The 16,617-nt window shown below is 39.0% G+C and overlaps 1 protein-coding gene across 1 annotated transcript in view; it reads right to left on the bottom strand.

Annotated features, from left to right (window-relative positions):
- Nucleotides 1-16,617, bottom strand: part of FCRL2 (Fc receptor-like 2) — a 43,349-nt gene that overhangs the window by 549 nt on the left and 26,183 nt on the right. Inside the window, exons 9-11 of the mRNA XM_008588791.1 lie at nt 2,900-2,927; nt 1,662-1,747; nt 1,344-1,409 (exon numbers count right to left, since the gene is read on the bottom strand). Coding sequence (XP_008587013.1) covers nt 1,344-1,409; nt 1,662-1,747; nt 2,900-2,927 — 180 coding nt within the window. The remainder of the gene's footprint in view (nt 1-1,343; nt 1,410-1,661; nt 1,748-2,899; nt 2,928-16,617) is intronic.

Genomic DNA, 16,617 nt, shown 5'->3' with positions numbered 1-16,617 from the left:
TATATATATATATATATATATATATATATAGTACTGAGCTCTGGGGTTCCTTCTTAAACCTCACTCCAAGACTTTATATCACAGGGTATAGAACTGCTATGCTTAATGTGTCAAATTCCATCTACTACAGTTCTGTAAAATACATCCCTTAATATTCCTCACTCTGAAGTCCCTCTAAGACTCCGTCCATCCTCTGAGCCTTCCACCAATATTTATTAACAAAGCCCTTCCTTTCTCTAATGAGACTTCTGATGGGTTCTTATCTTTATATATATTATCTTTATATATATTTTTTTCCTTTTGGCTTCTCTGACCATTACAATATTCTGTCAGGCCCATGTTCCTGTCATTCTTCTATGTTCCTTAGATAACCAGCCATGAGTGGCTCACCACACTATATACAAGAAAATTGGAGGCACAGATAAGTGAGGACAGAACCTGAGTCACACAGCAGTTAAAGTCTGGGTACAGGGGCTGCTCAGTGATGTCTGCTTCTTTCTCCCTTCTTTCCATGTGTGCATAGGGGGAGTGAATCTACTTTTCTCTCCTAACTGCAGATTAACACCTAGAGGGCTTGGAAGATGAACATCCAGTGGAGACAACTGTACCTTTTTGATTCTGCTGGGCTGGTCACAGACATAAAAGGAGAATGATAGGATAATCAACTCCACAGGAAGCTGCAGTGGCACAAGTCTAAGCAAAGATAGTAGAAGAGCCAGCCTCAGAGGCTCAGAAGAGAGTGTGCAGATGACCACTGACCAGAAAACTAGCTGAGCTGCCAACAGCCACTGGCTCCATTAGAGGCACCCAGGAGCACAGACCAAAGGACAAAGTATTAAGACTGTAGTTTCAATGGCAGTGGAGCAGCAGCTTGAAGGACACGGCTCTGCATTGCTATAGAACTATCATCTCAGTTCTTGCAAAGCTACATGTCAAAGTGAAAATTTTCTAGATCAGGTTGATTAATTCGGTGATTCCTCCCATCCCATTCCAAGACTGCAGGTCCTTTAAAATGACCCTCTTCAACTGAAAGGATTTCTCCTGGACTTTAGATATTATGACTCTAGATATTCTCATTCTTGCCTGATTTCCTCTCTTTGCCTGGTATCTCAGGTTCTCTCTGACTCTCTAGTCCCATCCAAATGAAAACTCAATGTATCATCTGCCTATTTTTTTTTTAGTTCAGCTTCTTCACAAGAGCCTGCCTCCAGATGTCTTTTGCTTTCTCTGGGATCTACAGATCTGAGAACAAATGCAAGTGATGTATTGAAGCCTCTGTTGGACACAGTACACCACTTTCCTGGGAAGATGCATCTGACAAGAACCGATTTGCAGTTTCCTACCTGATTCTTCTGGCTGCTGAATGCTCCAGACCTGGGAATAAACCACATCCACACCTACAGGGCCCACTGCAGGAAGAAGATAAGAGTTCACAGATGTCCATGGCCAAGAATTCAAACTTCATACACATCTTCCCAGCCCCCTGCTTCATGACTATATCCTCCCTCCCTACCCCAACATGATTTCAAAAACGTCATTCATTTATTGGGAGTGACTGGGCCTCATGGGGTGGGATGGCTAGAACACCTCATGGGCTTTTCCCCTGCTCCCTCTGCCCTCCTTGCCTCAGTCCCAGAGCACCTCCCAGTGGGGAGACTCACCATTGACATACACTGGCTGTAGCTCCTCCATGTCTGCAAGTGAGCTGGAGTGGGTGAACTCTTGAGGGTTTGGACTGGAAGCACCTCTGTGAGAAAATAAAATAACTACATGATAGCCCCCGGGGCAGTGAGTGAGAACAGAGAAGAGACAGGCTGGGGAAAGAATCAGTAGAAACCAGACAGGCATGACTCTTGGCTTGGTAATTTGACGGCCCTTTGTATAAACTATCAACTCTGATATTGCAAAAATTTTCTGTTTCTCACTTTTTGCTTTGTCAAAAGTTATAAATAAAACAATAATACCCAGATTCAATCTTTTTCTCTTATAAACTCATAGAATTTCACCTCCCCCTCTCTCATTACTTTATCTCGCTCACTTTTTTGTGTACTCTGTGCATATCTTACATTTCCTACAAGACAGTATTCCCTTGAGGAAATAAACTCCATTCTATGCATATTTTCACCCCTTTAAATATTTAACAAAAACTTACTCATACATTATAGGTGCTCAATAATCTTGAATATATAAATTAGAAAATTAATTTAAAAATATCTGGCGTACCTACGATCTTTACATTACTGGGCTGAATCCCAACTAAAATTCACTGATTCTTTTTTTTTTTTGCCTTACCATTCACTTACGATTTTAGTTTTTGAGTAAAATTGGCATCATCTCTAGATCATGGCCATCCACCCCAGAAGTGGGGTTCTTGGGCCAAGTCTACATCTGCAGATCATTTTCATGGCTCTTTGAATACCTATTCAAGAATTGATATGTGGGGCCGGCCCGGTGGCGCACTGCTACAGTGCGCCGCTTGAGAGCGCGGCGGTGCTCCCGCCAAGGGTTCGGATCCTACATACAGACCGGTTCCTGCTCACTGGCTGAGCGAGGTGTGGGAGCAACACCGAGGGTTGTGATCCCGTTGCTGGTCCCGGTCCGGTATGGGCGCGACACTGAGGGTTGCGATCCATTGCCGGACACGAAAAAAGACAAAAAGGAAAAAAAATATATATATATATCTGGCCCTTTACAAGATAACATCTAGAGTCATGTGGACCACCCTAAGACAGCATCCTAATAGCATAAATGTAATGAAGTAGAGACATGAGTATTATAGAAAGATACCATATAATCAGATAGCTTTGATTCCTATGTACAAACAAAATAGCAATCAGTATTTAAATTGCTAATGAGGGAGCCTTCCAGAACTGAAATTTTCACTAGAAAGAGTTCTCACCTGGGTGCATTAGTTCTAGAACTTTCTCCTGAAAAGAAGATAAAGAAACATTTATTTCAAGGGAGAAAGTTTATCTCTTAAAGCTGTTACATAACTGTATATAATCAGCTGATAAGATATAAGATATAGAATAGTAATTCAATTAAATTCCATCCAAATGGCCACTTATTTATTCCAACGCTATTAGTTATTAGTTAAAAAATCCACTCTTTTTCCCACTGATTTGAAATGCCAGTTCAAATGGTAAACTCTGCAGGCATTGGTCACTGTCTGGATTTTCTATTCTGTTCCATTGTTTCTTTGTCCATTCATGCACCTCTACAATGCTGTTTTAGTTACTGTAAAATATATTTTAATTGTTGGTGGCTCTAATTCTACTTTACTACTCTCCTGTTTCAGACTTTACAAGGCCATTCTTAATTTTTAACTGTTTTTATATTTGCAACATCCAGTAGCAGTGGTCTTGCATTTAGGCTTCATATCAGCATTCATAAGGTTCACTAGGCTATCTCTGGCACCATTTAGCTTTGCAGAAAGAAGCAGAACAAGAATCACAGCATATCAGCATAGATGTATTAGGTGTATCCACATAGCAGGAAGGCATTTTCATAGTGGTCCAGGTGCTATTTTCTAGTTCTGCTGTTAATAGCTCAGGAAAGAAGGTCATATAGGTGGGTGTAGGTTCAGATGCCTTATGCTCCTTAGAAGTTAACAGCTCTTGTAATACCCACGAGTGTATGAGTGTGGCTCCTAGAGGTCACCATTATAAGGGACACACTCAATTTCAAGAGTTGCACTTGGGGATGCATCCATTTGTGCTTCCCACCAAGCAGTTATAATCCTGGTCAGAGTCCTCCCAGTTTGGATGCAGTTCACCAATCATGAAAAATGCTGCTGGTCACACGGCCAAATCCAACTTTATTAAGTTTCTCAGAAAACAGCTCTAGAAGGATAACCTAAGTTTAGTTTTCCAAGGAGAATGAGAAACATTATAATCAGCTTGTTTAGTCTTCAAAGAAAGGAAGAATGACCTCAGGATTTTCTATCAAACCAAACTGTCACTCAAGCATAAGGCAAGGGATAGACATTTTAAAACATGAATAAAATCAGTGTATGTGTTTCTAGCAACTCCTTGAAGAAATTAGTTTAAAAATGGGTGTTAACCTATTATCTAAGCACTCCTGAATAATAACAAAAGTTGATGATATGTTGGTCCACAAAAAACATCTCAAAAATATTCCAAAAAGTAGATATGGTGGGTGCAAATAATATTTCTGATAACAATGAAATGGCTAATTCATAACAAAACTATGATAAAATCTCTATATGCCTATAACAAATTTAAGGGAAACAAGTCTTAAGCCATTGAAAACATATGTAAGTATATAAGAAAAAGGAAAGCAAATTAAATATTCAATTTGTTTAAAGAATGAGGCTAACAAAAACAGAAGGCTACAACTAACAAAGATAAAAACAAAACTATAGAATTAGAAAGCAAATTTGGCAGACAGAATAATAAATCCAAAGGGATGGTTCTCAAATCCTTGGGATAGACATTCCTGAGTTGTAAAACAGGCAAGAGGATAAGAGAAAATTTATTTCTCAAAGGGGCTGAGAAAGAACTTACAATTGCAAGTTTTCTGAAGTAAATGATCTAAGAAAAGGGAGGTAAGGGGGCTATAATCAAGCAGAGGAGAACATTACGGCTGTCTTGGTCAGGGAGAGGGTGCCAACAGTGGACACATGCCTGAGGAATCTCAAGGACAGAGTCTGTGGCCATCAGCTGAGGCAGGAGCTACAGATGGGGGTAAGGGTGTGTGAGAGTTTCTTGTGGACTGGATCTGAGTCCCATGGAAGAGAGAGCCAGCTTGAAGCCATTTCAAAATCTGGCAAGAGAAATGCCTCGATGGATAAGAGAGTTCTGAGGTGAGGAACCCCAAAGTGAGGGGAAGAAGAAGGAGGCTGTAGATTCCCAGGAACTGAGGAGCGATGTTAAGTGCCTGGCTGAAGAAAAACGAATCCCGTGCATCATAGCAAGGATAGTGAGTATTCCCAGTTGGGGGACTGTGGAGAATCCATAAACACACTACCAAGATAGGAGCCAGTTTGCTCATTTGATCAAGTCTGGAGAGTCAGCTATTTTTTTTACAGTCAAAGGAAATCATTTCAAAAACAGAAGCAAGCTGAGGAAAGAGAAACATCTGAGCAGGGCCCCTGCTTTATTACAGCAAGCTAACCTGAATAGAGCCTGAGCTGGGGATGGGAGGAGAGAGATTCAACTTAGAGATTAGGAGAGCTTTCAGTCACTTTTACAGGGGACTAACTAAGCACATTAATTACTCAACAAGAACTCTTTGGAGAAAGTACTTTTTGTTTTTTGTTGCTATTTGTTGCTTTTGTTGCTATTTGTTATTGGTTATTTTGTTGTTTTAAAATTGCTTAAGAATAAGTAGGTAGATTATGGGCCTGCCTGAGATTTTATCCAGGGATGGGTAAAATATAAGGCCCCCCCGCCAGAGCAAGTGTGAATGAGCAATGAGGAAAGAGATATAAAGAACTAAGTTTTATTATTGCACTCTAAGAGTCCCCTTGTTCAATGAATCCATTATAATAGCAAAACTAAATAGATAGATAAATAAATACCTTAAGACTAAAGTTAATGAGAAATGATGAAAGCCTATATCAATAAAATTCTAAAATATTGTGACTCAAAATATGCCTAAAGTGAACAAAAATACATACTCTTCAATATTAAAGTTACATATCATGAAGTTATCAATTCCTCTGTAATTAATCTAACGGTTTATGAAAATCCTAATAAAAATACTAACTTTCTTGAGAGAAGCCAGTTATATTGCTTGTAGAGAAAAATGAAAACACAACAATATCTGGAAAAGTTCTGGGAAAACAGCATAGTTATGATGGGGCACCTTAATGGAGGAAAAAAGCATAATATTATAAGTGAAGATATATAAATCACATACACAGACACATGCACACATGGAATAGAGCATCAGAATTAGATCTGAATAGCATCTGAAAGTGTCCTAAGCACAGGAGCTTCTGTTCCCCACGAAGTTTGAGTGAGCTACACTCTGAGCATGTGGATGCATTCCCCAACCTGGAAGCTCTCCAAATCCCATTGTTTAGGGTTTTTATGGAGGTTCTATTACAAGGCACAATGGATTAAATCGTTGACCATTGGTGGTTAACTCAATCTCCAGCCCTTGTCTCCCAAGAAGTCCAGGGGTGGAGCTGAAAGCTCCAACACTCTAATCATATAGTTAATCTTTCTGTCAACTAGCCCACATCCCAAAGCTACTTAGGAGCCCCTCAACTAAGAGTCATCTCATTAGCATAGGAAGACAGTCATTGCTTAGGGAATTTTAAGGGTCTTAGGAGCTCTGTGTCAAATAATGCGGACAAAGACCAAATACTATAACAAAACATGTTCCCATCACCTATCACTCAGGAAATTCTAAGCATTTTAGAAGCTCTTGTGCTAGAAACCAAGGACAAAGACCAAATATATGGTTCTTCTTCTTATTATATAACAGTATGTAAAGGTATAGCTTTATTGAGGAAAATATTTATTCAATAAATGTTATAGGGATAACTGAGCAGCAATCTGAAGAAAAACAGTTTAGATTCTGATCTCAGTACTTATTCAAAAACATTTCTGGACAGACAAAAAATTTAAGCATAAAGACTCAAGGGAGGGGTCAAGATGGCAGAGTAGTGGGTTCCTGGTGTCTCTCTCTTCCACAGAGAGACTAATTTGCAGCTTTTGAGGAGAAGTGACAGAGGACCTGAAATCTGTGCTGGCACAGACAGGAGCCATCCACTGCAGGACCCCAGTTCAGGTTGCTTCCCCATTTCATAGAGAGACTTTAGAGCTTCTGGGCCTATACGCCCTGGGCCTGCTGGCTGGAGAAGGCAGACAGGACTGGGGTGGGACTTCCAGCGCCTGCCATCCCATCTCTGTGAGTGACCTGAGAGGCTCTGGGCTCCCAAGCCCTGAGCCAGACGAGCCGGTGAACGCAGGTGGGGTGGGACTTCCGGCCCAGGCCATCTGTCTCCATGAGCGACTTGAAAGGCTCTGGTATCCCACGCCCCCTGACCAGCCCATGAAGGCAGGTGGAGTGGGCTTCCAGTCGAGACTAGTTTCTGCTGTCCAGAAACAGCAGTCCCTTCAGGATCCAAGCCAGACATCAGGATGATATGAGTGAACTGTGATACTCCTGGCCACAATGACAAAACACCAAAGGAAAGAAACCAGAAATATGAAAAATCAAGAAAGTACATCATCACCAAAGGAAATTAACAACTTACAAGTGCTATATCCTATAGAACAGGAAGTTTTTGAAATGACAGTCAAGGGATTTAGAGTAACTATTCTAAGGAAACTAAATGAGATACAAGAAAACTCAGAGAAACAACACAATGAAATGAGAAAAACATACAGGATCTGAGAGAAGAAATGTACAAAGAAATCAATGCCTTGAAAAAGAATGTTGCTGAGCTTGTGGAGCTCAAGGATTCATTCAATGAAATAAAAAAATACAACAGAGAGTTAAACCAGGAGACTTGAACAAGCAGAAGAGAATATTTCTGACCTCAAAGACAGGCTGTTTAAATTACCATAGGCAGACCAGAAAAAGGATCAAAAAAATTGAAGAAAATTTAAGAGATACAACTGAAAACCTTAAGCACTCAAATATCTGAATCATGGGTATTCCAGAAGGAGAGGAAAAAGGAAATGGCATTGAAAACTTAGTCAATGAAATAATAGCAGAAAACTTCCCAGGTATAGGGAAAGTCACAGATCCCCAGATTCAGGAAGCCCAAAGATCACCAAATACATTCAACCTAAAAAGGTCCTCTCCAAGACATGTGATAATCAAGCTGACAAAATTCAAAGACCAAGAGAGAATCTTAAAAGCAGCAAGAGAGTGAGAGCAGCAGCAAGTCACCTATAAGGGAGCCCCAATCAGAATAAGATCAGAATTTTCCTCAGAAACTCTAAAAGCCAGAAAAGAATGGGACGATATATTAAAAACACTAAAGGTCAAAAATTGCCAGCCAAGAATGCTTTACTCAGCAAGGCTATCCTCCTGAAATGAAGGACAAATAGTATATTTCTCAGACAAACAAAAACTGTGGGAGTTCACTACCACACGACCAGCCCTACAAGATATTCTCAAAAAAGTACTGGGTTTGATACCACAAAAACAACCATCACTACCGTGAATACACAAGAAAGAAAAGTACCTACCAGCAAAACAAAAATGCTAACAAAAGAGAAAAAAATAGTTTATCTATCACCACAAGAAACCAACCAATACAGAAGACAAACATAAAATTTGAAAGAAAGGAACAAAAGATACTTAAGACATCTAAACAAATATCAGTATAATGCTAGGAGTAAATCAACACCTTTCAATAATAACTCTGAATGTAAAGGGTCTAAATTCCCCATTCAAAAGACACAGACTGACCAACTGGATTAAAAAGATGGACCCAAAAATATGCTGTCTCCAAGAGACTCACTTGACCTGTAAAGACACACATAGACTAAGATTGAAAGGATGGAAAAAGATATATCATGCATGTAGGAATGAAAAATGAGCAGGAGTAGCTATTCTTATATCAGGTAAAACAGACTTTAAAGCAAAAACCATTAAAAGAGATAAAGATGGCCAATATATAATGATAAAAGGATCTATCCATCAAGAAGACAGAACAATCATAAATATATACACACCTAAAGTTGGAGCAGCCATATTTACAAAGCAAACACTATTAGATCTAAAGAACGAAATAGACACTAACACCATAATGGCAGGGGACCTGAACACCCCACTCCCATCATTGGACAGATCATCTAGGCAAAAAATCAACATGAAACACAAGTTCTAAACAATACTTTAGATGAATTGGATTTGGCAGAAATCTACAGAACATTCCACCCAACAACCTCAGAATATTCATTCTTCTGATCAGAACATGGAACATTCTCCAGGATAGCCACATGTCTAGGTCACAAAGCAAGTCTTAACAAATTCAAAAATATTGGAATTATTCCATGTATTTTTTCTGATCACAATGGATTAAAATTAGAAATCAATAACAAACGAAACTCTGAAAACTATACAAACTCGTGGAAATTAAACACCATTCTACTTAATGACATGTGGGTGCAAGAAGAAATTAAACAGGAAATCAAAAAATTTCTTGAAACTAATGAAAATAATGACACATCATACCAAAAGCTGTGGGATACTACAAAAGCAATTTTAAGGGGGAAATTTATTGCATAAAATGCTTACTTCAGAAGAATGTAAAGATGACAAATAAATAACCTAACACTTCACCTTAAAGATCTAGAAAAACAAGAACAATCCAAACCTAAAGTTAGTAGATGGAAAGAAATAATTAAGATCAGAGAAGAACTAAATGAAATAGAAACCCAAAAAACAATACAAAATATCAATGAAATATAATGTTGGTTTTTAAAAAAAAGATAAATAAAATTGACAAACCATTAGCATGGCTAACTAAAAAAAGAAGAGAGAAGATCCAAATAACAAAAATAAGAAATGAAAAAGGTGATATTACAACTGTTATATCTGAAATACAAGGAATCATTTGAGACTACTATAAACAACTATATGCCAACAAATTTGAAAATCAGGAGGAAATGGATAAATTTCTGGATGCATACAAGCTACCAAAACAGAGGCAAGAAGACAGAAAATCTGAACAGATCAATAACAATAAAAGAGATTGAAGCTGTTATCAGAAAGCTCCCAACAACAACAAAAAAGCCTAGGAAAGGAAGGGTTCACTGCAGAGTTCTACCAAATCTTCAAAGAGGAACTGATACCAATTCTCTACAAACTGTTTCAAAAGATTGAAACAGAGGCCATCCTCCCAAACTCATTCCATGAGGCAAATATCACCCTGATACCAAAACCAGACAAAGATGCATCAAAAATAGAAAACTACAGGCCAATATCCTTGATGAATATAGATGCCAAAATCTTCAATAAAATACTAGCTAATAGAATACAGCAAAACATACAGAAAATTATATACCATGATCAAGTGGCATTCATCCCAGGGATGCGAGGTTGGTTCAACATAGGCAAACCAATAAATGTGATACACCACATTAATAAAAGCAAAGACAAAAACCACATGATCATCTCTATTGATGCTGAAAAAGCATTTGACAAAATTAAACATCCTTTCATGATAAATACTCTCTACAAGTTAGGCATAGATGGAAAGTATCTCAACATAATTAAAGCCATATGTGATAAGCCCACTCCTTAAAAACAGGAACTAGACAAGGATGCCCACTCCCACCACTCCTATTCAACTTAGTTTTGGAAGTACTAGCCAGAGCAATCAGAGAAGAGAAGGAAATAAACGGCATCCAGATTGGAAAGGATGAAGTCAAGCTGTTCCTTTTTGCCGATGATATGATCCTATATATTGAATAGTCTAAAGCATCTATAAAAAAACTCCTAGGGCTGGCCCGGTGGCGCACTAGATAGTGCGCCGCTTGGGAAGCGCGGCGGCACTCCCGCCCGAGGGTTCGGATCCCACATACAGACCGGTTCCCGCTCACTGGCTGAGAGAGGCACGGGAGCAACACCGAGGGTTGCGATCCCGTTGCCGGTCCCCGGTCCGGTACGGGGGCAACACTGAGGGTTGCAATCCATTGCCGGACACGGAAAAAGACAAAAGACCAAAAAAAAAAAAAAACTCCTAGAGTTGAAAAATGATTTCAGCAAAGTTGCAGGTTACAAAATCAATACACAAAAATCATCATTTCTATACTCCACCAGTGAACATGCAGAAAAAGAAATAAAGAAAGCTAGCCCATTTACAATAGCCACCAAGAAACCAAAATATTTAGGAATAAAGCTGACCAAGGATGTGAAAAATCTCTACGAAGAGAACTACAAACTACTGTTGAGAGAAATTAAAGAGGACACAAGAAGATGGAAAGATATCCCATGCTCTTGGATTGGAAGAATTAACATTGTGAAAATGTTCATATTACCCAAAGAGATCTACAAATTCAATGCAATCTTCATCAAAATTCCAATGACATTTTTCTCTGAGATGGAAAAAGCTATCCAGACATTTGTATGGAACAACAAAAGACCATGCATAGCCAAAGCAATTATGAGGAAAAAAAAAAAAAAAGAAAAAAAAGCTGCAGGCATAGCACTGCCTGACTTTAAACTATATTACAGAGCTATAATAACCAAAACAGTATGGTACTGGCATAAAAACAGACACATGAATCAATGGAACAGAATAGAGAACCCAGAAATTAACCCACATGCCTACAGCCATCTGATCTTTGACAAAGGCAGCAAGTCTACATAATGGGGAAGAGACTGCCTTTTCAACAAATGGTGCTGGGAAAACTGGATAATCATATGTAGGAGAAAGAAACTAGACCTGTATCTTTCACCATATACCAAAATCAACTCAAAATGTATTAAAGAATTAAATAAACACCTTGAAACAATAAAAATCCTTAAAGAAAACATAAGGGAAACACTCCAGGAAATAGGAATGGGTACAGAAATCATGAATAGGACCCAAAAAGCACAGGCCACTAAAGGTAAAAAAAACAAATGGGATTATATCAAACTAAAAAGCTTCTGCACAGCAAAAGAAAAAGTCAACAGAGTAAAAACACAACTGACAGAGTGGGAGAAAATATTTGCAAAATATACATCTGAGAAAGGATTAATATCCAGAATATACAAGGAACTCAAAGAACTTTACAACAAAAAACCAAATAACCCAATTAAAAAAGGGTCAAAGGAGCTGAACAGACATTTCTCAAAGGAAGATATATGAATGGCCAACAGACACATGAAAAAGTGCTCAGTATCAGTTAACATCCAGGAAATGCAAATCAAAACCACACTGAGATACCATCTCACTCCAGTTAAGATAGCTAATATCAAAAAGACTGAGAATGATAAGTGCTGGAGAGGTTGTGGAGAAAAAGGAACACTCATCCATGGGGCTGGCCCAGTGGCGCACTGCTACAGTGCACCGCTTGGGAAGTGCGGCAGCGCTCCCACCGAGGGTTCAGATCCCACATACAGACTGGCTGCTCACTGGCTGAGCAAGGTACGGGAGCAACACCGAGGGTTGCGATCCCGTTGCCAGTCACGAAAAAAGACAAAAAAAAAAAAAAAAAAAAGGAACACTCATCCACTGTTGGGGGGGTTGCAAAATGGTGTAGCCTTTATGGAAAATGATATGGAGGTTCCTCAAACAATTACAGATAGATCTACCATATGACCCGGCTATTCCACTGTTGGGAATATACCCAGAGGAATGGAAATCATCATGCCAAAGTGAGGCCTGTACTCCAATGTTTATTGCAGCTCTATATACAATAGCCAAGAGCTGGAACCAGCCCAGATGTCCATCATCAGATGAGTGGATATGGAAACTGTGGTACATCTATACAATGGAATACTACTCTGCTATAAAAAAGAATAAAATACTACCATTCTCAACAACATGGATGGACTTAGAAAAAATTATATTAAGTTAAACAAGTCAGGAAAATTATATTAAGTGAAACAGAAAGAGAAATACCACATGTTCTCACTTATTTGTGGGAGCTAAAAATTAATAAATAAATAAACACACAAACAAATAAAGGGTGGGGGGAAGAAGACAGAATAACCACAAAATTCCTTGAGCTATTTAAGCCGAGTGCACAGATATGAAGTTTGGAGGGAAGGGAGGAGGTGGGGAGGAAAGGGTAAAGGGGCATGAAAATCAAGTACAATGTGTTCTGAGAAGTAAAATAAAATAAAGTTAAATTAAAAAACATTTAAGCATAAATATGAAACAATATAATTTTGGAAGAAAATATAAAGGGATATTTATCATCTAAGAATGGGGGAGACCTTTCAAAATATGTCACAAAACCCAGAATCCATAAAAGACTGATAAATTAGACTACCAAAAATCATTATTTTTTTGCATAGCAAAAATATCAATGTGAAAGGCAATGAAAAGTGCAAATTGGAGGACATTTTTATTACTCACATCACAGACAAGGGCTGATATATTTAGTATAAGAAGATTGTCTACAAATTACCAAAAATATCAAAAATTCAATACAAAATGATGAAATGACATGAACAGAGAGATCATAGGAAGAGAAACCCAAATCAAAAGAATGAGGCATCACTGTTTCTCAATTAACAAGAAGGCAAAAATCAAAAACTTATAACATGGTATGTGGCTAGTATATCATGGAATAAGAACTCACCTATCATTATGGGAGTATAATTTGGTACAACCACTGTAAATAACACTTGACAATATCCATCAAATTAGGAAGGTATTGAGGGAGTTTAGGAAATTCCATCCCAAAATATGCTGCTTTGGTACATTGATTACTTTGAGCCGAAGGCACGAGGAGAAGAGTAATTACAGGGAGAGCTTTTCTCTCAACTCCTCTTATCTGCCTAAAGACAGATCCTCCAAAAGGAACTCAATTGTCATCAATCTCCTCTCCAGGAGTTTCATCGGCCAGGGAAAGTTAACTCCTATCACAGGAGAGGAGACTAGAAGGCAGCACCATACCCAGGCAAACTTTGTTACAAACTCCCATCTGTTTTTCTAAGAACTCACCCAGCTTTTCCCCAAATCATTTACTCCCCTATGTTGCCTACATCCCTCCTCTCTTCTGCCCTGTGAATAGGGTATATAAGCTCTTAAATATCACTGTTTTTTTGTGTATTCACTTTTTTTCATATGATGCCCACATGCACATAATAAATTTGTATACTTTTTCTCCTGTTAATCTGCTTGTTGTCCATTTATTTCATAGACTCAATTATTGAACACTCAGAGGGTGAAGGGAAAGTCTTCTGTCCTCAACAGTTCCTACCTTGGATCTATAAATTTCATTTCTAGGGATTTATCTTGCAGATACACTGACACATGTAAGAAATGACATCTAAGCAAGTATATTTATTGTAGAATTGTGTGTAATGGGAAATGACTTGAGACAACCTAAATGTTCATCATTAGAAAACTATTAAAATAACTTTTACAAACTCATATATAGAATACCTTGTGAGCATTAAAAACATTCTGCACATGGGTGGTGGGGGAGTTGGGCCCACTGGGGGAACACTGGGGCACAGCAAGGACAGCTGACTGGCACCCCAATCAGCAAAGGACCACTCAGAGGAGACTGGTCAGGAATATAGAATTACATGGGATGCAGTTTGATAAAAAGACTTAGGTCCAGATCAGAGTTTCTACACAACCCAGGTGCATTGGGTCTCTGGAGAGCCAGAAGTACCTATAAGGTCAACCATTAAACCTTGAGCTGCACAAAACCTTCCCTAGGGAATCAGCAGCAAAGCAGCAATTTAGCTAAACCACACAGCTCAAGTGCTGGCCCCCACAGGAAGTCCCCCAACTTTAGAAGTAAGCAAAGGACAAAATTTAGTTCCAGCCCAGGCATACTGCCAGTGCCTCAGGGCCTGCCCAGGGACCTGAGGTATGGAGCCTAGGACTGGACCTCCCTCCCACAACCAGGCACACTGCCAGCACCTTGGGGCCCACCTGGGGGCCTGAGGCATGGAGCTGTGGACTGGACCCCCCTCCACAACCAAGCACACCCACAGTGCCAAGGAGCATGCCAAAAACATCACCTCCATGTGGGTGGCCCACCACAGCCACCACAATAACCACAGCTGCCACAAAAGCAGCTAGACACCACAACCACTGTGCAGATGGTCTGCCAGCCACTGGAGTGCATTGACACAAGGAGAAGTCACCAGCAGAGATCAAAGAAAAGAAGAGGATATCTCTCTCCACAAATCCCATTCCAGAGTGACAGAAGAAGCATCTGCTCTATGATAATATTGGGGGCCATGAACATACCTCTCAGCATGGGACAGATCATCTAAGCCACACATCAACAGAGTAACCGTTACTCTTTCAGAAGGAAAGAAGAAATCTAGGATTATCAGAGGTGGGAGGGGGAGGGAGAGGGGAATGGGGAGAGATTGGAAAAGAGGCATAAAGAATAAGTATGATTTGTAACAATATATATGCTAGTAATATTGATTTGATCAACATATGTCAATGTGGAACCTCCAAAATATGTATAATCAATTATGATTCAATAAAAATTAAGAAAAATGCTGCAGTTCTATATGTATTGATATGCAACATTCCCAAACAGTATTCATAAAAATATTAAGTGCAGTACATAGCACATGTACTGCACATTACACAAGATATTGCTAATACATGAGATATTGCTAATAGTGGGAGCCTCTGAGGAAGGAAACTGGGAGGCCCAGGAACAGGAGCAAGATAAAGGATTAATTTTCACTGTATTTCGCTAGTGTCTTTTGAATGGTTTATTTACCATTTGCATTTCTTATCTATTTATTTAATTTTTTTAAAGAAAAAATGATAATTGTGCCATTCTGGGAGGAACCATATGAGTAGTTCATTTTCAGTACAAAAGGAGGCACTTGTCCATATGATGGGAGATTGGCAAATAAAAGAAGACATGTTTTCATTAGGCAAGAGCCACCCCCCAACTATATACTGCTATGCTGCGAAGAGCTCAAAAGTTAATGATTTGAGTATGGCTAACTTTTATAGGGATCCAAAGACCCTTGTGGAAGCAAGGGGATCAAGACCAGACTTTCTTTAGTTATTAGATCATCTTTTGATGGATTGATGTGGTCCCAGCTAAATCATCTAGTTGGAAAAGAAATTAGATGCCTTAAGTAACTCACCATGAAATAAGTTGATAATTTCAGATATATTGAAATTTTTTTCTGAAATAATCACCCTAGTTTGATAAGCAAATTTAGGGAAAAATAGCTTTGCAGGAGGAAGAAAAAGTTATGACTGGAAGTGCGGCCCACTGACCACGTGATAGATATATGTAGTAATGGCCCTCAATTTGTTCCCATCTTTCTCTGTGCGTTGCTTTGCAATGTGATTTTGTCACTCCTCAATAGAGAAGTAGAGACTATTTCTCCCACATGCATTTGGGCATGAGCACGTGACTTACTTCGGATAAACAATGGACAATAACAAAAGTGACTCAACAGGAGCCTTGAAAGATGTTTTCATACTGATCCTTCCTGTCTCTTGGGCACGGTTATGGACTGAATGTTTGTGGTCCCCTAAAATTTATATATTAAAGCCCTAACCCCCAATATGACTATGCCTGGAATTATGGCCTTCAATTAGGTTTAAATGATTAAGTTTAAATGAGGTCATAAAGGTGGAGCCCTGATACAATAGAATCAGTGTCCTTATAAGAAGAGACACAAGAGAACTCTTTTTCTCTGCATGAGCACAAGAAGTCATGTGAGCACATAGCAAGGTGGCAGCTGCCCACAAGCTAAGAGAAGAGGCCTCAGCCTGAAACCTACCTTGCTGCCATCTTGATCTTGTACTGCCCAGCCTCCAGAACTGTGAGAAAATTAATTTCTGTTCCTTAAAGCACCCAGTGTGGTATTTTGTTACGATAGACCAAGTAGAACAATACAAGTTCCCTTTGTTCTCTTCATGGAAGAGAACAGACACCCTCTTTGTAAGTCTACAACAGTTGAAGATAGTTTAGCTGTATCACTGGACAGACCTGAGTTAACTTTATTTTCTTATTTTGT

The sequence above is a fragment of the Galeopterus variegatus genome, unplaced genomic scaffold, assembly GCF_000696425.1.
Source record: "Galeopterus variegatus unplaced genomic scaffold, G_variegatus-3.0.2 Scaffold5037, whole genome shotgun sequence".
Lineage (NCBI taxonomy): Eukaryota > Metazoa > Chordata > Mammalia > Dermoptera > Cynocephalidae > Galeopterus > Galeopterus variegatus.
The sequence above is the reverse complement of the archived record's forward strand: the minus strand, read 5'-3'. Positions and strand labels throughout refer to the sequence as shown.